Source organism: Panthera tigris, chromosome B3 (assembly GCF_018350195.1).
Source record: "Panthera tigris isolate Pti1 chromosome B3, P.tigris_Pti1_mat1.1, whole genome shotgun sequence".
Classification (NCBI taxonomy): Eukaryota; Metazoa; Chordata; class Mammalia; order Carnivora; family Felidae; genus Panthera; species Panthera tigris.
Window position 1 is genome coordinate 62,820,570 of NC_056665.1, and position 23,208 is coordinate 62,843,777.

The 23,208-nt window shown below is 43.3% G+C and overlaps 1 protein-coding gene and 1 pseudogene across 1 annotated transcript in view; one reads left to right on the forward strand and one right to left on the reverse strand.

The window, feature by feature from the left end:
- Positions 1–346: 346 nt before the first annotated feature.
- The window catches only part of GPR176 (G protein-coupled receptor 176), a 124,645-nt gene continuing 101,783 nt past the window's right edge, over positions 347–23,208 (forward strand). The window contains exon 1 of the mRNA XM_042989174.1: positions 347–1,415. Coding sequence (XP_042845108.1) covers positions 1,244–1,415 — 172 coding nt within the window. The 5' untranslated portion in view covers positions 347–1,243. The remainder of the gene's footprint in view (positions 1,416–23,208) is intronic.
- LOC102959205 overlaps positions 1,547–23,208 on the reverse strand; it is a 25,770-nt pseudogene continuing 4,108 nt past the window's right edge.

Sequence of the window (23,208 nt, forward strand, 5' to 3'; positions counted from 1 at the left end):
TGAAGGGCGGGAGGCTGGGCTTCTGGCCCAGGTGGCAGCGTAGTGTGTAATCATGGGCCTCTCACGCAGCCCCCCTGCTGACGCTACAGGGAGCCGTAACCACAGGAGTAAATAAACCGAAGCCCGGTCAGCGCCTTGAACACGTCCACCGCAGCCAAAGGACGATCCTCCGCGCTGCCCACGCTCCAGCCGTGGCAATCACTCTCGGAATGGCCAAAATGGCGCCATCCCCGCGGCCCCCTCCGGCGTGGGGGGGGGGGGGGGCGGAGTCGCGCGTCACGTGACCGCCCCACCCCCGCGGGCCGCGCGCCCTCCTCTGCCCCCGGCGTGCTCTGGCAGTCGGGCTGTCGCGCAGACGGTTCCTTGACTTTCTAGGCGCGTTCTCCCTTGTTCCCGAGCATCCGCGAGCGTCTCTCCCGGTAGCAAAGGCGGGAGCAGGGCCACGAAGGGGGGCTCTGGGTCGTGCAGAGGCAAAGGGGCTGTAAGAGGGGGTCCCTGCCGCTGGCACCGAGGCGGGAGGTCGGATCCCCGCACGAGGGGCTGGGCCAGAGGAGACTTCGCGGGCGTCCTGGGGGACGGCCGGCCGCGGAGGGCGAGGCTGTTGCGCGTAAATTCAGGGCATTCCGCCCAGACCGAGGGTGCCGTCGGGGACTCGGGGGTCCCCTCGGAGCTCCGGTCATTTGGCTTGGGTATTTCGCAGCTTTCCCATCGCCATCCAGCCCCTCGAAGCCAGCAGGATTGAAAAACGGCTTCAGCCAAATGTTCTCTTCCTTCTGAGAGAGGCCGAGCGGGTCAGCCGGCTGGGACTCGAGAGGGATGGCCCGGCCCTCGGGGCGTGGAAGGAGAAGTTGAAGGGGGCGGCGGGAGCGGGGAGCGCCCTCCTTGACTCTCAAATGCCTCCCGTGTTTCCATCTCTGCTGAGTGAGCTTGGCGGCGCTGACTACCCGGGAGGAGGGACGGACGCAGCTCAGCGGTCTCAGACCATGCCGCCTCCATGTGGCTGCTGACTGGGACCCAGGAGGGAACCGGCTTGGGGCGCGGCCTCGATCTCCCCCCTCCCCGCCTCCCAGGCCGCGGGGCTGGCGATGTGGAGACGTGAGGGGACCCGCGGCTGCCCCGGGTTCTCCAGGACTCCACCAGGCGCCCGCGTGTTGCTCCGCACCCGGGGCGAGAGAGACCCGGGCGGGGCTCCGTGGTGGGCGGACGGGCGGGCGACGATCAGAGCCGGAACCCCAGCCTCGCTATGGGGCACAACGGCAGCTGGATCTCCAGAAACGCTAGCGAGCCGCGCAACGCGTCCGGCGCCGAGGCTGGGGGCGCCAACCGCAGCGCGCTCGGGGAGTTGGGCGAGGTGCAGCTGTACCGCCAGTTCACCACCACCGTGCAGGTCGTCATCTTCATAGGCTCGCTGCTCGGTAAGCCACCCGCGGGGGCGCCTCCCGGGTGGGCTTCCCTGAGCGCACAGGCTCGGAGAGGGCACGGGATCGGGGGGTCGCCGGAGCCGCCGTGGGTTTCGGAGTGCCTGGCAAAGTGGAGATAGTGGGGTTTAAGAATGCCCGGGTAACTGCAGGGAAGTTAGGCAGGGACCGTCGACTCCAGCCCCCAAGCTGGAAGCAGAAGAGTTCTGGTAGGGCTTTATCCCGGCTGGCCCGAGGACCGAGCTTGTTGCAGGCGGAGGTCCGCCTCCCAGGGCGACTCGTGCAGAACACAACCCCGTGCCCATCATACCAGGTGGGCGCGGTGGCCCGAGCTCTTGTTTACAAATAGTGAGCAACAAAGATTCTGTTTTGTTACTGACGACTGATGTGTTTTGCACTACCATCTATTCCTATATACAAAATTATTGTGAAAGTCTTATTTTGTGCGTGTTTTATGGCTGGCTTCAGATCACCGACCTGCTTGCTGATAAATAATCCTGTGGAGTTCATCTCTGTTGCCTTCTGATATTTTTAGAAACCCCAAACAACAAATCCCAGTCTATTTCTCTACCTGTGTTTTGTTTGAAGTGCAAAATAAAGACAGGATAAAAACCTCAAAACACCACTGACAGATTTAGGTATACTTGTTCAACTAACTGAAATGAGTGGTTAGTAAAAAACGTTTGTCCACTAGCATGAGAATTACCTGTACTTCTGGTAGTTACTCTTTAAATGATAAATGATGACAATATTCATTTCTGTTGAGGTTAGTTGAACATGTTGCATATTACTTGTACATATGTGGCTTCCCTTCAAATGTAAATTTTCTGATGTGGCATTTAAAAGATGTAAAAAGATGTGATTATGTGTGATATTATGGCCAAGAGCAGCCTTAAAGTTTCAAAGTAGGAATAGATTACTTTTTTGCAGACACCTGTGAGTTTCCATGGCAACGAAGATACGTGACATCAAAAAGACTGGAAGGATTTTAAGTGCTTGGAATTTCCCTTCATTATTTCTCTAATTGTCATCATCCTGTCCTACTCTATCATAATATTTATCTTCCACATTTTCTTACAAGGGCATTTTCAGGATTAGACATCAGTGTGGCTATGTGTGTGTGTGTGAGAGAGAGAGAGAGAGAGAGAGAAGATGTATTTTTATGAAAATGATACATGCACATTAACAAAGAAAAGGCTTGTGTCTACCAGTTATTTTCAGTATTAACAAACAACAAATACTGAACACCTAATAGGTACCATGCACAATGAATTGTAGATTATTGGGAATTAAATTTTAGTGTTGTCACATTTGCTTAAAGTGTAGATTATTGGGGAGGCAGTAGAAGTGGCTGCATTTTTATTTCTGCAGGGGTATATCTATATCTAAACATATCTATATATCTAAAACATTTATATCTATATCTATGTTTTTATTTTGCTTTGTTTTCCCCATTGGTAACTTTAACCATGAAGAAAGATGGTGTTGGGAGAAATTTTCCCATAGTTTGACTCCAAAATTTTGAGTACTATTGAAAGAGAAAACAGCATGTATGTGAAGGGCACAAGAGTGCACACTTAATAAATGTTAGTTCTGCTTCCAGTTACCTTCTATTTTTGTAAATTACATTGGATTCAGAAATCCTAGGTAAATCTGCCCTTATATCAACTCTTTTCTCCCACAGCATCTTTTGTTTTGTTTTTGTTTTTTTGGTTTTGGTTTTGTTTTTTTGAGAGAGAGAGGGAGGGTCAGAGGGAGAGGGAAAGAGCCTCTTAAGCCAGCTTTATGCCCAGCATACAGCCAGACACAACCCCGGAGATCATGACCTGGGCAGAAATCAAGAATTGGTTGCTTAACCTGCTGAGCCCCCCAGGTGCGCCCTGCCCCTACAGCACTTTAATTGACATGCAAGAACAATATTTGTGGGTTTTTCCCAAGAGGAGACGGATTTCCCCCTTGATCTCTAGTTATGCCTCACTTGGCCAAGGAGGACATATTTTTTCCCTTCCATGTTACTTGGCCTTCCAAGGAGAGAGAAAATTCCATTTGTTCCTGTTTATTTTCAGAAAAACTATAAATATGGTTAAATTTATTCAAGTCACAAGTTAGAGAACTTGTTCAAAAGTGAAAGCATTTCAGGTTCCCTTAAAAGTTTAGCTGAATCATAACATTGCCTGTGTACGTACTTATTTACTACTGTTCTTAATTCATTGTTGTCTGAGGATTTGACCTGTATAAACATATCTATGTAGTTGAATCCTCCTAAGTAATGCCAGAGTTTAAGTTGCAAAGCCATGTACATTTAGTTGCAGGGCAAGTAAACTTGGGAAGCGTAGTTTCATAAAGTACTCCCTCTCAAAACAAATAGAGCAAAATCATAGATTAGGAATAAAAGAAAAGAATTTATCATGGAAGAATCTATAAGACTGAAAAGTAAGTGGAGGATGGAACAGCATCTGGAATAGCATGAAATGCTTATTTAATCTGTTTGTTTCTCTTGTCCTCAAACAGACAAATGAGTTTTATTTTTTTCCCTTTAATCAAATTCAGACTTACTTCCTAGATTGCCTCCATAGATTTTTTTTCATTAGAATTTTCAGAGGCCCGCTGTTAGGGGAAAATAATTCCTTTGTACTGCTGATGTCTTGCACTCTTTTTTTTTTCAACGTTTTTTATTTATTTTTGGGACAGAGAGAGACAGAGCATGAACGGGGGAGGGGCAGAGAGAGAGGGAGACACAGAATCGGAAACAGGCTCCAGGCTCCGAGCCATCAGCCCAGAGCCTGACGCGGGGCTCGAACTCACAGACCTCGAGATCATGACCTGGCTGAAGTCGGACGCTTAACCGACTGTGCCACCCAGGCGCCCCTGTCTTGCACTCTTTTTTGGAAACTTTTTGCCCTGTATGAGGAAAAAAACCCAATTTGGGATAACTGTAATATTCCAGCCCTAGGGAACATTAATTGCCTTTTGAAAATGAACTCAAGAATTGTATATGATATTCTTTCAAATAATGCCTTTTGAGGGCTTGTGTAAACTAGTGTTTCTCGGCCTTCTTTATGCAACATCTTGGGATATCTTCAGATACGCTGTAGTTCTTGAAAGAGTGAAATAATTTAGATTCCCCTTTAGTAAATATAGGCACACAACACTTTTAGTATTGAACAGGATGAAATCAAAGACTCAGAAGGATATGAAATCACCATTTCCAATAAGTGTTTTGGATCTAACTCCTCATAGTTGATCTTTCTTTCCCTTTTTCCCGCTCTTGGGATTCATAGTCTAAGTGCGTGGAAAGCTCAGCTACTCTCTGGTGCTTTCACCTGACAAAGGTCAGTGGCTGTTAACTAGCCTATTACCTCTAGCCTCCCCTGTACAAATTGGAGGCATCTGCTTGTCATGATTAGAGGCAGGAGATTTTTATAAATGAATTTGCTCTTAAAGAGAATGAGCATTGTGGAAAATAACCAACAAGCTATCTCCTTCCTTACCAATGGTCTATAGTATAAAACTGATGACCCTAAGTGAAGGTCCATCTTGTCGATGGCCTGATACCTTGAGGTGCTTATTGAAGTATTGATTTCAAAGGAAATGTAGGGAACTGTCTTACTGATTTGACAGATGACCTGGATAGACACCATTTTTGCTCATGATTGTTCATGAACAGTCTTTCAACAAAACCAAGTCTTTGTACTTGGCAAGTCTTTCAACAAAACCATATGGGGCACCAAAAATGTTTATGGAACTTGTTTGACAGAAATATACTTTTGTTTTTGATACTGGTCGAAATGAACCAGATAACAGCTGGCTAATTCTTGCAGTTCCTTCGTTAAAAGTTTGTTAGAAACAGTGCTAATACTAGTGTGTGCTTATGAGTCATGATTATACAGGATGATTTTTTACTTAACTATAGTTATAGCCAGTAATAATGTGATATCAGCAGCCTTATTCTACCTGCTGTTTTGGTATTTGGTATGCCTGGAAACCTAGTAGACTAAATCAAGAGTAAGATGTCTTGGATTGACCTAAGAAGTTTGAAATGGTGAAGTCAGTTGTTATCAGCCAGTGATAGTAGGTAAACTCATAATGTATTGGCTCAAATTCTCTCACGTTGTCTTTGATTTCCATGTGATGTATGCATTCCCACCTATTCTTTTCTAATGTAGGATATTAGGTGCAGAAAATCCATCTGACCTCCATCTGCATGAAACACTTTTGGTAACACTATGCTTCTCCCTACTAGGTCTTCAATGTATATCCTTCCACTTTTTAATTCTTCCTGGAAATTGAATTCTGTGAAAACTTAGAATAGTAGATTTATTGACGTAAAATTTCTATACTACACAATTCACGCAATTATAGTATATAATTCAGTGATTTTAAATTTATTCACAAAGTTAAGCAGCCATCATCACTGTTAATTCTAGAACTTTTTTTTATCACCCCCCCCAAAGAAATCATGTACCCATTAGTATTGCTTCCCATTTTCCCTCAATACCCTGAGACCTAGGTAACCACTAATCTATGTTCTGTGTCAGTGAATTTGTTCTGGACATTTCATATGTATGGAGTCATACTATTGTATGTTCTTTGTAATTGGCTTCTTCTTTCACTTGGCATAATGTTTTCAAGGTTCATTGGTGTTGTAGTATATACTTTATTCCTTTTCTGTTGCTGAATAATGTTCCATTTTATGGATATATCACCTTTTCTTTATCCATTCATCCATTGATGGACATTTGGGTTGTTTTCACTTCTTGACCATTATGAATAATGCTACTCTGAACATTTGTGTAGTTTTTGTGTGGACTTAATGTTTTTAATTCTCCTGGGTATATAGCAAGGGTGAACTTTCTGAGTCATATGGTAACTCTAAGTTTATTCTTTTAGGAATTGCCAGACTGCTTTCCAAAGTGATTGTATCATTTTACATTCCCACTGGCAGTATATGAAGGTTCTAATTTGTCCACATCTTTGCCAATATTTGTTATTGTCTCTTTGATTATAGCCATGCTAGTGGGTATTAAATGGTACCTCATTGTGGTTTTGATTTGCATTTTGTAATAACTAGTGATGTTGCACATCTTTTCATGCTCTTTTTGGCCATTTGCATATCTTCTTTGGAGATTTGTCTATTAGGATCTTTTGTTCATTTTTTTAAAGTTTTATTTATTTAAGTAATCTCCACACCCAACTGGGGCTTGAACTTACAATCCTGAGCTCAAGAGTCACACCCTCTTTTGACAGAGCCAGCCAGGTACCCCTCTTTTGCCTGTTTCTAAGTTGGGTTTTTTGTCTTTTTGTCTTGAGTTGTAATTGTTGTTTATATATTCTGGACACTAGATTCTTGTTGATACATGGTTTGCCAAAGTTTTCTCCTGTGGATTGTCTTTTCATTTTACTTTTGGTGTCCTTTAAATAAAAGGTTTTATATGTTGATGAAGTCCAATTTATCTAAATTTTTTTTCTTAATTATTTTATTTTAGAGAGAGAGAAAGAGTGAGCCAGGGAGAGGGTCAGAAGGAGAGAGAGAGAATCCGAAGAAGTCTCCGTGCTTGTCTTCTGTTTTATCCAGCATTTCTAGGTCTTCATAGCAGTCTTCCAAGTTCTGCCATGTTGCCAGAATCTGGAGTTGTAGAATAAGCAGAATCCAATAAAAGCGGAAGGTGGAGTGATTGCTAGACAGGATTCTAGGAGATACGTAACCAAAAGTTAGGTCATGGTAAATTGGGGTGGTGGCATCTGGTCAGAGGAGGAATACCTTAGAAGATTAAGGAAAATAAGTTGGTAAGTGGAATGAGGGAAGGGGAACTCAAGAAAGTTTAGTCGGAAAAACATTACGAATGTGTATATCTGTTTATATGTTTCCAATATCATTTTGACCTTTGACCGTATTTTACTGCAGTTTCATATGGTTCAAACTAATAGTCTGTTTTTTTTTTTTTAAGCAAACATTTGTGTTGAAATAAGTTAGGGTTAATAGTAGCATATCTTAAAACAATTATTTAGGGAAGATAAAATGGACTATTGGTCCAAAATGGACTAATGGGCTATTGGACTATTGATGATACACAGATTTGAATTGGGTATGGAGAAAGGAGGCCCCTGTCTTTTGTTTATTTATTTTTTAAAATGTTTATTTATATTTTTTGAGAAGGAGAGAGACAGAGCGCAAGCAGGGGAGGGGCAGATGGAGAAAGAGACACAGAATCTGAAGCAGGCTCCAGGCTCTGAGCTAACAACAGCAAGCCCAATGTGGGGCTTGTACTCACGAACCACGAGATCATGACCTGAGCTGAAGTCAGATACTTAACTGACTGATCCACGCAGGTTCCCCGCCCCCCTCCCTCCCCCCCCCCCCCCCCCCCCCCCCCGCCGGCTTTGTTTTTTAAAGTTTATTTATTTATTTTGAGAGAGAGAGAGAGTGCAAGTAGGGGAGAGGCAGAGAGAGAGGGAGAGAGAGAATCCCAAGCAGCCTCCACACTGTCAGGGCACAGCCCTGTGGGGCTGGGACACACAAGACTGTGAGATCATGACCTGAGCTGAAACCACGAGTTGGACGCTTAACCGAATGAGCCACCCAGGCACCCCAGGAGGCCCCTGTCTTTTGAGGGTACCCGGAGGGAGTAAAGCAGTCGAAGGTGAAATGGATGTTTGGAAAGAAGAGTACTGAGACCCATATGGGTCTGAGTACCTGTTTCTCATATGCTACTTTTGCATTTGCAAGCAATTTTCAGGGAAAATGCCTTCAAATGGACTTAAGCAATATGTATATTTTTTGAAGATTTTATTTTTAAGTAATCTGCATACCCTGTGTGGGGCTGAACCCACAACCCTGAGATCAAGAGTCACATGCTCTACTGACCAAGCAGCCAGGCATCTTGGACTCAAGCGATATTTTGATTGGTGTCCACACTTGATTCAGAGGAATCCTGGGAAACAGTTTTCTTTTTAAGTTTGTATGTATGTGTATGTATGTATGTATTTAGAGAGAATAAGAGAGAGCACAAGCAGGAGAGGGGCAGAACGAAGGAGAGACAGAATCCCAAGCAGGCTCTGTACCATCAGCACACAGCCGGATGTGGCACTTGAACTCCTGAACTGTGAGATCGTGACCTGAGCCTAGATCAAGAGTTGGACCCACTCAGGCTCAACATACTGCACCACCCAGGTGCCCCAGAAAATAGTTTTTTCTGGCCTGCAGTGAAATCTTGCTTCATCAAATCTGAGCCACTCTGAAAAACTTCCAGATTAATCCACAAATATCAAGGCACCTTAGCACTTTAAATACATTTCTAACAATGGTTTATTACAAGTTTTGGACTTTGATTAAAAAATATTATTTCTGGGGCGCCTTGGTGCTCGGTTGGTTAAGCATCTGACTTTTGGTTTCGGCTTAGTCATCTCTCTATTAGTGAGTTTAAGTCCCGCGTGGGCTCGCACTGTCAGCACAGAGCCTGCTTGGAATTCTCTCGTCTCTTTCTACCTCTCTGCCCGGTGCCTGCGTTCTCTCTCAGAATAAATAAAATTAAAAAAAAAAATGTTCACATACATTTGAATCTCCTCATGCCTCTCCTCATGCCATTCTCTCCCATGTCTTCAAGAGCTGATGGCTACACTGAATTGGGTATCCAGTTTAAACTCCCTTCCTGTCTGTCCTTTTGGTGCTCCTGTCGCTGACCTGTGATCGTGAAGTTTTTGCCAGTGATGCTTAGTCAATGCCTATTGCATGGACACATGACTCTGTATGCAGTGTTGATTTACAAATAATGGTCTCATCTAGGAAGACTACATGTGGGCAGTTTAGGAAAGAGGGTCTTTAATGAGGAAAGACTAGGAAGGTTTTGCTAGTAGGAGATGGGTGTCTCCTGTGCAGTGCAGGTACCCGTGACTTACCAGCCAGTGTGGTAACTACCAGTCAAGAATATTCCTTTTGCCTTACATTTACATTGGGTTTTGCAGTGTATAGCATAAACCACATTGTTCAATTCAGTCACGATAACCTTATGAAATAGTATAGGGACATTTTCTGTTTTTGTTTTCTCAACACATTTTCTTCCCCACATAACACTGCCCTCCCTCTATAACGTGTGCACGTCTATCAGTGAGCCTCCCTTCCAGTATTCATCAGGGATTTTAGTTGCAAACAACAGAGCCTATTGTCAAAAGAAGACACAGCTACAAAAGCATTCAGTAAAGAGAAACATTTTACCTGCAAAGCTGACTTGTAAGGGTGTTCAGATTTTATTTATTTATTTATTTATTTAAAAAAAAATTTTTTTTAACATTTATTTTTGAGACAGAGACCGAGAATGAACAGGGGAGGGGCAGAGAGAGAGGGAGACACAGAATCGGAAGCAGGCTCCAGGCTCTGAGCCATCGGCCCAGAGCCCGACGTGGGGCTCGAACTCACGGACTGTGAGATCGTGACCTGAGCTGAAGTCAGACGCTTAACCGACTGAGCCACCCAGGCACCCAAGGATGTTCAGATTTTAGAGGGACTATTGCCAATTGAAATGTACAACAGGTATTTAAAAGCAGCCACAAGACTACCATGTTTATAATTACTGTGTTTGCTGTGGGGAAAAAAGTAGTTACCTTACACGAGTGTTACAACCTCTAAGAGTGTGTCACATCAGCATCGCAGGAGTCAATAATGTTGTGAATCAATAAAGTTGTTTTTATTAGGAGTCAGTGACTTATAGAAAAGTCTCAAGATTTCATTTGTTTTGTGGACCAGAACTAGACAGTGGACCCTGAGTCTTTTAATGTTTTTATTTTGGGGGAGGGAACACGGCTCAGGGAGCAAGTATTTACTGTCTTGTGGTGGGACATAATGTGCACATTTTTGCATAATGCAGCAGGGCAAGGTGTTGTACTTCTACATCAAACTAGCCAGTTTATGAAGAAAGAAATTTATTACAGGATATTAGGTTACTTTCAGAATTTATGGGAGAGTTTGGGAACCAGGGACACTCAAATATGCACAGTCATACCACTGGTTCTAGCAGGATTTATGAAGCTATTGTCATATACTACCAATGACGAGGGATTTGACTCTAGAACCCTAGGGCACAGCTGGCCCAGATCTACAACCAAAGCATCTGTCTTTTTTTTTTGTTTTTTGTATTTACAAGAACCTGATCACTGCACCCAGCCACCACCTCACATAAATCATGTCTGCTTGGGAACATCTTCTGGACAGAATATAGATCATAAGCCTGTACCATAACTGCAAGGCTCTGAAAAGTAGTATTTTTAGCTTTCCAGCCTTTATAGCAGAGGGTAGCAGCTGGTTGAAAGATTATGGAATGAATATTTAGCGAATCAAACTAATATCTGCCGCTTTGTACTTCATGTGGTTCCTTGTGTGACTATCCTTCCCAGTGCTCAGTAGAGCCTCCCACCCTGGGAGACAAGGGTGGGCACATGATCCAGGCCTTGCTGGTCCCAGGATCCTATTTCCCTTTCCCCACTGATTAGTTCGGGGATGGTCATGCGATCCAAGCTTGGTCAGAGTACTTGACATTAGAGATGCTGGTAGAAAAGCCTTTTTCCAAAGGGGCTGTTAAGCAGGGATGAAGGAAGCCAGGAGCTGTCTGCTTCGGAGGGAATGAGGGCAGAGAGACAAGCAGACATGAGGGTGAGAGAAGAGAGGGGGAGGAGGAGGGAGAGAGGATGAGAGAGAAACCATCATGATATTGTGGGAGTCCCTGGAAGAGCTTGTATTTCCCAGTTACATGAACGGAAAAACCCAAAGTCTCAGGGTTTTTTTGCTTAAACTTGGATGACATAGGTTCCTGTCACACGCAATAAAACTATCCTGGTATCTATATCTATACTAAGTATATCTATACTGTCTGTATATCTATCTACCTATCTATGTATCTATGTATCTATCTATGTATCTATCTACTATATACCTATATATTTATGTAGTATTTTTCTTTCCATGCATATCCATCATTTGGGTAAACAGATTCAGAGGGATAGTGACTTGCTGATTAGCACACTCACAGGTGGGCAGGGCCTGGTGCCCTGGAAGTCTGATGCCCAGGAAGGAACTGAAACCCAGAGCTCTGAGAATTGAGCAGGAGCAGGATGTAAGTCTGGTAGATCAAGAGGTCAGCAGTGGAAGGCTGTATCCAGGTCCAGGAAAATAAAGGCGACTGAAAGCCATGGGGTGTTAAAGCCCATGTGTGTGCAGAGGCAGAAGGCCAGAAATTTTACTGGGCCAGGAAATACTGTGGGAATTGTTCCTAATCAGCATTTAGCCTCATTCTTTTTCTCTCTCTGTTAAACATCTTTATGGAAAAAAACCAACGGTTACTTATACATCGTTATTGGTAGTTAATTGATACAAAAACCTAGTAGCAAGAAAAAAACCTGGCTGTGTTAGAAGAGGGAAAAGTTGCCACTGTTAGACGAGCCCTGAGCTCAAGTCTCTGGGTTATAAACTGGCTTCTGCTTTCTTGAGTTGTTTCTAAGAGAGTTTGGGAGGTCATGGGGCAAGGCTATGGGTGAGTCCTGGGAACAACCCTCACCAGTCACTTGGAGGGTGTGGATGAAGTCCTGGACATTTGCTTGGTCCATTGTTGAGGGAGTGGGCTGCTCTACATTTTCTCCTTCAAATTCACCATGGCCAATGTCCAGCTCTCAGGACTGTCGAAGCAGAATCCTTTTGTGGGGGTGAAATGTGTATCCTCAGCTGACCCAAGCCCAGGGCATGGAGGGGAGAACAGGGGCTTTGTTAGTACGAGGTCCAGGCCTCCAAGTGCAAGGAAGAACCTGGGCCAGACTCTTGTGGGCATTGTCACGTTAAACAGATAATATAAAGGCAGAAGGCACAGAACAAGTGGCAGAAGGTGGAGAGGAGCAAAGCAGAGATACTTATCCTCCACAGCTTCCAAACCATCTTTCAGTTTCTTTAACATGTCAATTAAAATTTTTTTAAGTTTATTTATTTTTAAGAGAGAGAGAGAGGCAGACACAGATTCTGAAGCAGGCTCCAGGCTGTCAGTGCAGAGCCTGACATGGGGCTTAAACCCACGAGCCGTGAGATCTTGATCTCAGCCGAAGTAGGATGCTTAACTGACTGAGCCACCCAGGAGCCCCTAACATGTCAATTTAAATACTACTAAAGGCTGTGGTATTGTCTTTGCTGTTCTCTCTGCCCTGGAATATTCTTCCCTAGGCGTGTTCTGTGGCTGGCGTGTGTTCCTCCTTTAAACTGCAGCTCAGATGTCACCCTCTCCAAGATAGCTTACCTAAACTAGTCCCCCCTTCACTTTTATCACATCATCCTCTCCATTAGGATGCAGGATGTCCTCCATGAGGACAGAGACTTTGTTTCATTCACTAGCATCTAGAATGGTACCTGGCATGTAGTTGGTGCTCAGTAAGTACTGATTAGTTAATTGAGTGAAATGCTTAGGGACCATTAACCAGAACAAAGAATTAAATAGCCACAGTCTTGATTTGCATGCAGCTTAGGAGCTTTCTGGAAAGGAACATGAATTTTGCCCAAAGCCAGGACTCAGCCACACATAATCATATCCAGTGGCCTGGAGAGTGCTCACAGAAGCCAGATATTTGGAGGGACAGCAGGTCTCTTGATAGGAAATTCACAAGGACAGGAGTTATAGCCTGATTTAAGAGTGAGTCTATGAAATCAGACAGGCAGCATTTTGAACCAGGCAGCATAATGTGTGTGGGGATGTCACTCTAGCTTTAAAAGCTTTTGGATCCGAGACAAAGTCAAAATTATTGCTTGAAGCAGCTTGGGCATGACCCAGCCTATGGGAGAGTGGCTGAGAGATAGTGTTGTCATCAAGGAGCTACAGGTGGCGTTTGACTGTTTATACTGAGACAGATGGCTCCTAGCTGTGTGAGATCAGAGTGGTGCCCGTGAGTTTCTACCAACTATTCTGGAAATACTCCTTCCTCCTGTCTATCCGGGAAGCTCAGTGGACGGATGGGAGTGTTCAAGAAGTCTGAAAACAACAAATAGGATATTTTCACTCAGCCAATTATGGGTTGAATTATGTGCCCTCCCCACCAAAAAGAGAGAGAGAGAGAAAGATATGTAAAAGTCCTAACATCTGGTACCTCAGAAGGTGACCATGTTTATTTGGAAATAGGGCTGTTGTAGATGTCATTGCTTAAGATGAGGTCATAATGGAGTAGGGTGGATCCTTAATCCAACACAACTAGTGTCCTTATAAAGACCACAAAAAGGCAGAGACACACTATGTGCTGGAGAACACTATGTGATGAAGGCAGAGTTTGGAGTTTCACTGCTGTGAAGTCAGGGAACACTGAAGAGCCTCTAGAAGTGGGGAAGAGGCAAGGAGGGATCCCCTACAGGCGTCAGAGGGAGCACGGCCCTGCCAACACCTGAATTTCAGACTTCTATCTTATCTAACTGCAAGATAAGACATTTCTGTGGCTTTAAGCCATCTTGTTTCTGGTCCTTTGTTCTGGCAGCCCTAGTAAACTACTACACCAAAGCAGTGGACAGATAGTAGGTTGAAAACCCCGATTGTTGCACAACATTGAATGCAGTGGGTTTTACAAAAGAGTCAGAGCATCTTCAGCCGATAGAATGTGAATCGATGCAATGCAGGCTGGTCATCACTTGTTCCATCCACTTGTGCATACACAGCTTTCAGCACCTTTTCAAAACTTTAATTTTTTATTTTAAGGTAATCGTAGATTCATGTGCGGTTTTAGAAGATAATACAGGCGTGCCGTGTATCCTCTACCTGGTTTCCCGGAATAGTACACGTGTGGTATGTGTGTATGCTGGGTACAGTATCACAACCAGGATATTGACCCAATCCAAATACATCACTGCAAGGGTTCTTTTTGTTACCTTGTCATAACCATATCCACTTTCCTCTGGCTCCTACCCTTTTCTTAACTCTTGGCAACCAAGAGTTCTATGATCTCCATTTCTATAAATTTGTCATTTCAAGATCTTTACATAAATGGAATAATAATATAACACTTTGGGGATATATAAAAATAATAACACTTTGGGGATTGGCGTTTTTATCCAGTATTACTTCCCTGGAGATTCATCCAAATTGTTGTCTGTATCTATGGTTTATTGTTCCTTTTTATTTCAGTTCTCTTTACATGACCCTCTGGAATCAAAGCATATGGGCAACTCCACAACTTTTCTGTTCTTAAGTCACGAAACACCTTTGATTTAGTACATAAGGTGTGCAGTCTGATGAAAGAGGCAAAGCTCCAAACTTCATAGAAAATGAAAACTTGTCCCCTCCTCACAATCCCCAGTCCAGGCCTATTGCCTGGGAGAAGCTTGAAGTTGGACAAGAGAGTCTGGTTGGCTTCCTTTTCCATCTTGAGCTTCTGGCTAAGGTTTCTTGGCCCTCCAGGATTGGTGCTGAGGTGGGGCTTGGTTGATGCAGGGGTGGAATACGGAGATGTAGGAGGGCCAGAAAAAAGCCATAAAGATGCATCCTGGTGTAAGTGGGTTCATACTCTCTGGACTGTCACTTGTCCCTTGATAGTGGTGATGTCTTCCCATATTCATAGTTGGTAGCTTACTCTGTCCTTTGTCCTTTGAATGCTGCTGGACCTCCAGCTTCTCTCTGTTGAGGGCTGTTTGCCCCTGCAGGTGGCCCTCTTGGACAACTGTCGTGACCCCAGGCCATTGCTTTCATTCCTTGGCCCTCACCTGGTACAAGGGAACACATATGATGAATTCTGAGAGTGCAGGCTGCCCCCTGTAGCTTCTTCTTTGAGTACTCATCAGCCCATCTCTGGCCCTTTAAGTTTCTCAGGAACTAGTCATAATTCACTATAAGCCCTGATTGCAGAGGACACACATCAAAGCTGTCTGCATGGGCTTGCTGAACCCCCCCCCTTACTCACTAGGCTTGAGGAAAGATGGGCAACGCCCTCCCTTCTCTTCTTGGTGGGTAGGACTCAGTGCCCACCCACAGCTCTCTGTCTATTCTTGTATACCCTCCAGGCAGGTGATAGTTCAAGTGTTGTAACCATTGAACCATAACTTTGAAAAATTCGCATCTTATTCTGATACCTTACTCTGGTATTTATGGTATCTTGATGCCTTGGCAAATTTTCCCAATTCCAGTGACTAAATAGTATGTTAATTTAGAAATACTTTATTTCTACTTAAAAATTTTGAAGCAGTTTTGCTCATATCTCTTTGACATCTGCAACTGTTTTTGTTGGGGAAACATTTTGGAATCTTCTCATCCAGTTTTTCAGGGCCCATCACCATGACTTCTAAGCTCTGTGAACGAGACACTGTGCTTCCCCCCTAACCCCCCAACTTCTGCATGACATGGCCCCTGAAATTTCACCCTAAGCCGCAAGGCCAGTAACTGGTTTCTTTAGGGCAGGAATGGTGAATGATACTGTTGCCTTCTTTCTCAATTATTCCATCAGATGACTCTTATAGGAAGCCCAAAGTAACATTGACTGAGGTAATTTCAGGTCATTGTGCCTTCGCCAAACAAAATTCTGAATCAAGTAACTTATTACTTGTTCCAAATAAAGTAATTGAGCGAATGCCTTGTATTAATAGAGGTTTTGTATTTTCTGAGCGAGAATGTTTGAGGACATCTCTGCTCTGTGTTAGAGGGTCTGAGATATTTACTCCTTGATTCCCTGGGTATCCCTGTGTGCTCATTTGCACCTTTAATTACAGCTACGTTTTGTTGGGGCTTCCTGGGCAGTTTCTTAGGGCAAGAAACACTTCCAACGGCTGCTAAATGGAAAGGAAAGAATAACTCTCTGAAGTCCACCTAAGTGTGAATTTAATTTCCAGGAACACAGAGTTCAAGTGAGACTCAAGCAGAGACAAAATAATCAAATTTTGGTTTTCAGACCTTCTCACTGATGAGAATAGCACCTATTGTATTTGTCCCGTTGTTTCTGTGGCCTTCTCCCAAGGCTGCAAATCTTTAGCAGCAATGATTGTACAAATTATCAGAAGCCCTAAAGTGAAGCCCACGTGAAGGTCAGGATTAGGGGCTTGAGAGTTAACTGCCTGTTTCTCTGTGGGATGCTGTTATTCTTAAGAGTACATGGGACTTTTCTCTGTAGAGCACCAAATCATTTTTCTGGTTAGTAGCAAGTCAGTGGGCTCTAGCTAGTGAGGATCACATTAGGTGTTTAGGAAGGGTAGCTTCTAACCTGGCCCTGCTGTTCGGTGATGGGTTTACTGCCTCTCTTTGTGGTTGTAATTGTGAGGCAGAGATTCTTAAACCTCCTGTGCATAAAGATCACTTGTTAAAAATGCAGATTCCTGGGGCGACTGGGTGACTCAGTCGGTTGAGCAGCTGACTTCAGCTCAGGTCATGATCTCACAGCCTGTGAGTTCGAGTCCCATGTCGGGCTCCGTGCTGATAGCTCAGAGGCAGCAGCCGGCTTCAGATTGTGTCTCCTTCTTTCTCTGCCCCTTCTCCCTCCCACACTCTGTCTCTCTCTGTCTCTGAAAAAATGAATAAACCTTTAAAAAATAAATTTAAGAAATGCAGATTCCTGAGTTCCACCATCAGAAGTTTCGTTTGGTGGGTTAGACATGGAGTCTTGGTGTCTATATTTTTATTTATTTGTTTGTTTGTTTTAAATTTTAATGAATTTTTTATTTAACTTTTAAAAAGTTTATTTATTTTTGAGAGAGAGAGAGAGAGAAAGAGCAAGCACAAGTGGGGGAGAGGCAGAGAGAGAGAGGGAGACACAGAATCTGAATCAGGCTCCAGGCTCTGAACTGCCAGCACGGAGCCCGATGCGGGGCTTGAACTCACTCACTGTGAGATCATGACATGAGCCAAAGTTGGATGCTCAGCCAACTGAGCCACCCAAGCTCCCCTATTTAATTTATTTTTTAAATTTACATCCAAGTTAGTTAGCATATAGTGCAACAATGATTTCAGGAGTAGATTCCTTAGTGCCCCTTACCCATTTAGCCCATACCCCCTCCCACATCCCCTCAGGTAACCCTCTGTTTGTTCTCCATATTTAAGAGTCTCTTATGTTTTGTCCCCCTCCGTGTTTCTATATTATTTTTGCTTCCCTTCCCCTAGGTTCATCTGTTTTGTATCTTAAAGTCCTGAGTGTCTCTATTTTTAATGAACACTTTCTGTGATTTTGATGCTGGTGTTTCACACACATTGATCTGAGGGATGGCTGGCTGACTTCTTAGTCTGTGGAGATGACAGGTGGGCATCATGCACACTCCCAGGTTATAGAAGGGAGACGACTAGTTATTTAAGGTAAGTGCTTGAACCATTAGAAGCCCCGCCCCAACTTCTAGGGGAGTAATAACGTTGTCTTCAGACTTACTCTTGCAAAGAAAGTTGTTGGGTGGGGGGGAGTAGGAATTTAATTTTGGTGTTATTGGTACCAGTTCTACCCACCCATCTTTTAATGGCTAGTGTTGCTTAAAGTCTGAAGGTACTGTGGAGAGAATATATACCCTAATTATGAATAGGCCGAGCCTCTTCTCAAATCGGACTTAGAAAAAGGAACTTACCTTAAAGTTTTATGAATGAGGTAATCTGATTTCCTAATTCCTCCCCTGCTGACCGTCTCCATCTCAATATATATCCTATAGGTAATAACAGAATTATTTATTTAAAAAGGCAAGAGGGGGAGTTTCTGACAGTTGCCTTTTGAGACAGACCCTTTTGTAAAAGCCATGGAGGGTTATGTGACTCCTCCCTTGTACGTGTGTGTTCTCTGCCTCTCCACCTAATGTTTCATTATGAGGTTCAGCTGGAATACTTGACTGTCGAAAAGAAACATGAGAGAACTGTCCGAAGCCACGTAAATTGGCAAACACAAAGTCATCCTAATAATTCTATGCAGACTCAAGACATTTTTTCAGAATTTCCACTGAGATTGAAACCAAAAATGTTGACAATTTGCACCATCTCATGGGGATTTGTCATATACTCACCCCTAGTGTCTTGGGCTGCTTTGCCATCAGCCATTTTGGTCGTGCTGTGCTCTACCTTCTTCTGGGACTTTTTTTTTTAATTTTTAAATCTTTATTTATGAGAGAGGGACAGAGTGTGAGCGGGGGAGGGGTAGAGACAGAATCCAAAGCAGGTACCCGTCTCCGAGGGGTCAGCAGAGAGCCCAACCATGGGGCTAGAACCCATGGACCTGGAGATTATGACCTGAGCCAAAGTTGGGTGCTTCACCAACTGAGCCACCCAGGCTCCCCCTTCTGGGACTTCTTGATGCCTCTATAATTGAGGTCTTGAAATTCCACCCACGTGCCACCACTGTGGACTTTCCAGTGTCCCTGAAATGTTTTAAGCCTAAGCGTGTCCTCCAAATATCCAGTATATGTGCAGCAAGAGTCCTAAACTGGGAAACTAAGTCTTTATCAAAAGAGCCACAGGCAGTTTAGATATGGGAGTTCACATAATATAGTTATGGGTCATTTTTAGCCTGGCACCAAGGAGAACAGAGGGGGCAAGTGAGTGACCAGAAGGACCAATTCAGGGCCATTTGGCTTTGGAGAGTATTGTGGTGTGCAAATCTCTTGTTAGAATACGAACAAGGGAGCAGTTGGGCAGCTTTAAAAGTCTACTCCACTGCAATTTGGTGTGCTTCTTAGGCCTTTTTATTGTTAATATTAGGTATCTTTAATTTTGACTGTGGGATCTTTGTGTACTGTCTCAAGATATAGAATGCAAAAATCTAGTTTAGCTGCCCCTTTGTAACCTTTTTTTTTTTTTAAATCTTTATTTTTGAGAGAGAGAGAGAGCAAGAGAGAGTGAGACACAGACTCGGAAGCAGGCTCCAGGCTCTGAGCTGTCAGCACAGAGCCCGCTGCGGGGCTCGAACTCACAAACGGTGAGATCATGCTCTGAGCTAAAGTCGGACACTTAACCAACTGAGCCACACAGGTGCCCCTGCCTCTTTATAATCTTACCATGAGTCTTGCGCTGTTGGGGAGTTTGGCATATAGGTTGAATTGAACTCATGTACGCTGTTAACTTCGTGTTAACGTCAGTATGTCGACTCATATTGAATTGAACAGCTACTGAAACTCCCAAGCTTTTATTTCATGTACTGCTGTTATGCTTCTTTTTCATCATTCTTGTTTTGATTCAGTTTAGGAGCCCAGCTTAGTACTTTGGTTTTATCATCTTTTTAAATTCATCATTCATCTAAATTCTCAAAAAAATTATTGAATGGTATAGGGAGAAAAGGTTGGAGATCTTGTGACTAGTGATCTGGTCATTGAGGTTAGTTTTAATTTACTATTCAAAAACCCTTTTGGAATAATTGTTAACAAATTATTAACTAGAACTCTCAGGTTATGTTTCTTTATCTTGTTTACAAAAACATTTGGAGACACCCTCTCAGATATTTTACTGAAAGCCAGGTATATCATGTCCACTATAGCTCCTAGGCTTACTGATATAAGAAAATAAGGAGATTCTGGTATGATTGATTCTTAGTGCATCTGGGCTGGCTCCCAGTGATTACTTCTGGCCTTCCTGTCAATAATTAATTCTATGTCAGGTCGGGCAAGATGAGTTTTGCTGTATTTTTCTTCTTCCTCTTTTCCATGTGTCCAGTCTTCTGGTTCCTTTCCTCTTCTCCATAATTCATGAAAGTTCTCCAGAGTTGGTCTGGAATAGTGCTTCTCAGACTTTAATGTGTGAGTGAATCTGCTAGGGGTCTTGTTACATTGCAGGTTCTGATTCAGGAGGTCTGGGATAGGGCCTGAGATTCTGCCTTTCTAAGAAACTACTAGGTGCTGTCGGTCCTCAAACTATTCACGCTGTGTAGGTAGGAACTAGAAGACTTGGTGTTCTCGGTAACAGATCTAGATTTGAGTGCTCCGGTAGAGCAGGAAGGAGATCTCTGGTGGAGGTCTCTTATTTCAACACTTATAAACTCATCAGCATCTGTATACTTCAACAGTTATCTCCCTCGTTCCGTTATTTTCAGTGTCTCTTACTCCCACTGGCTCCTTTGCCCCATCCTTCTTGTATCTTTCACCTTATAGTGCCTTTCTTCCTTCTTCTGTTCACAGACTTCTTGGGAGAATAGCCTTATATTTCATTCTTCCATTTTAGTCGCTCCTGATTATTCCTCAACCAGCGACTCTGATCATGACACTCTCCTCTTAGAAACCCTTCCATGGCTCCCCAATCCTTCTGGCTCCTTATAGTGACATTCCACAACCTGGCTCCTATTTCCTTCACCAGCCCACTCATCTTACACTCCAGGAATTCCAGTCTACTTGTTGTTCCCAGGGCACATTATTTTGTTTCCAGTCTCCTTGCCTTTGCTTTTGTTGTTTATTTGTCCATAAAAGCTCTTCCCTGACTTAGTACCTGGCTAATTTCCCTCATTCTTCAGATATTCCTTTCTCTCTCTCTCTCTCTCTCTCTCTCTCTCTCTCTCTCTCTCTCTCTCTCTCTCTCTCTTTCTCTTCCTCTCCTTAGAAACTTAAGTTAAGGGGTGCCTGGGTGGCTCAGTTGGTTAAGTGTCCGACTTCGGCTCAGGTCATGGTTTTGAGGTTCGTGAGTTTGAGCCCCGTGTCGAGCTCTGTGCCGACAGCTGAGAGCCTGGAGCCTGCTTCAGATTCTGTGTCTCCCTCTCTCTCTCTGCTCCTTCCCCACTCATGCTGTGTCTCAATCTCTCTCAAGAATAAATAAACGTTAAAGAAATTAAAAAAAAAAGAAACTTTAAGTTAATATCTCTATTTATATTTGTTATTTGTATAATTTAAGAATGATTGAAATGAGGTGTATTGGTGCTTTTCCCCCTTTAGGCTGCAGCTATAACTGTAGAATTATTGGAAGGAGGTATTAACCTGACATGATGGTGGTCAGTTGTATTGAAGGATTTTAAGGATACAAAGTCACTTGGCAGTCATCATAAATCTTATTAAATTTTTTTTTTAAACATTTATTTGTTTTTGAGAAAGAGAAAGAGAGAGAGAGAGACAGAACATGAGCAGGTGAGGGGCATAGAGACAGGGAGACACAGAATCCGAAGCAGGCTCCAGGCTCTGAGCTGTCAGCACAGAACCTGACATGGGGCTCAAACCCACAAACTGCAAGATCATGACCTGAGCCAAAGTTGGATGCTTAGCCGACTCAGCCACCCAGGTGCCCCCATAAATCTTATTTTTTTAAAAAGGGCATACTTAATACTCATCACTTTCTAAATGAAGAGGGAAGATACTTTTATTTTCTTTTGTTTAAGTTTATTTATTTTTGAGAGAAAGAGAGAGAGAGAGAGAGGGAGGGAGCATGTGCATGGGGGAGAGGCAGAGAGAGAGGGAAAGAGAGAATCCCAAGTAGGCTCCATGCTATCAGCACCGAGACCCATGCGGGGCTTGATTTCACGAACCATGAGATCATGACCTCAGCCAAAATCAAGAGTCGGAGGCTCAATGAACTGAGCCACCCAGGCGCCCTGAGGTAAAATATTTTTAATTAGTTTATCATGTGTGAATTATTCCAGCTGACCTGTACAGTGTTCATTGACATAGCTTCATGGGAATGAAGCAATAAAATAAAAATGGCAAGTTTTATCAGATGAGAATATTTTCACTAATGTGGTCCACAGAGACAGTGTGAACGGTGAGGTTTTCAGATGATACTTCAGAACCTTGATGGCGTCTTGCATTGCCTGCCCGTGGGTGCAGAGTAACAGACAAGGTCACTTGCTGGCTTAGAGAGGAGCCTCTTGTAAATCACTAAACTAATTGGGGTTACTTGACAGTAGCAGGGAATACAGATGGAGAGCTGCCCGAAAAGATGCAAACACTGAGGACTTGATGGATTATTAGCTGATTATTCAAACTAGAGAGGCTCAGGACTTGAAATAAGTGAAGTCCAAAAGAAACTAGACTCACATCAGATAAAAATTTTTAATAAAATTTAAAAATATGTCCCATAGGTGTGGTTATGATCTCTCAGGCAACAAATGCAATTTGCCACCAGATGTGTCGTTGCTATGACACTTGCAGATATACGAAGGGATGGTGAAAGGTGGAGATTGAAGGGCAATAGATTTGAAACCTTATTTGCCAAATGATCTTAATGTGTGTGTTTCAGAGATAAATCTTAATCCTTTGAACATAATAGGTATTCTGTAAATGTGTGTGGAGGAAACGTGATATATTTAAAATTCAGTGTGGGAAATAACCTTTGCTTTTCTTAAGGAATTGTTTTTTATGGTGCGGTTTTGTGCCTGCTGGGTCACATTGTGTCCTATGTTCCTGTGACTATAGAGAAAGGCATGCAAAAGAGAATAAGAATTGTCAGCTTCATTAAGGATATAGCATGTACTGATATAATTTCCTTTTCTCCAGGGAGGTGGAATTGTGGATGAATTACTTTCTAGCCGAATTGCCTGAGTTGGAGCTCTTGTCTCCATTCTCTTCCCTGATTTCCCGGTCAGTCTGTCTCTGGGTAATGACTCTTTCGGTGTATGTTGCCTTTCAGCATAATGTATTTATTTGAACTGAACTGTGTGTCTGGTAGGTTGTGCCACAAAACCAAGAACCCACAGCTATAGTCATAATAGTCTATTTTGTGAAATAGTACTTGCCCGTGCCAAATTATTTCTCTTTTGAAAATAATGTTCCTGGGATAAAAATAGGATTTTAGATAAGATTAGTATTGGTTAGTGGGCCACAGGGCTTAAGAATCAGATAGTTCCTTTTATTTTATTTATGTTTAATTTTTTAAGTTTATTTATTTATTTTGAGAGAGAGAGAGAGAGCACAGAAGGGGCAGAGAGAGGG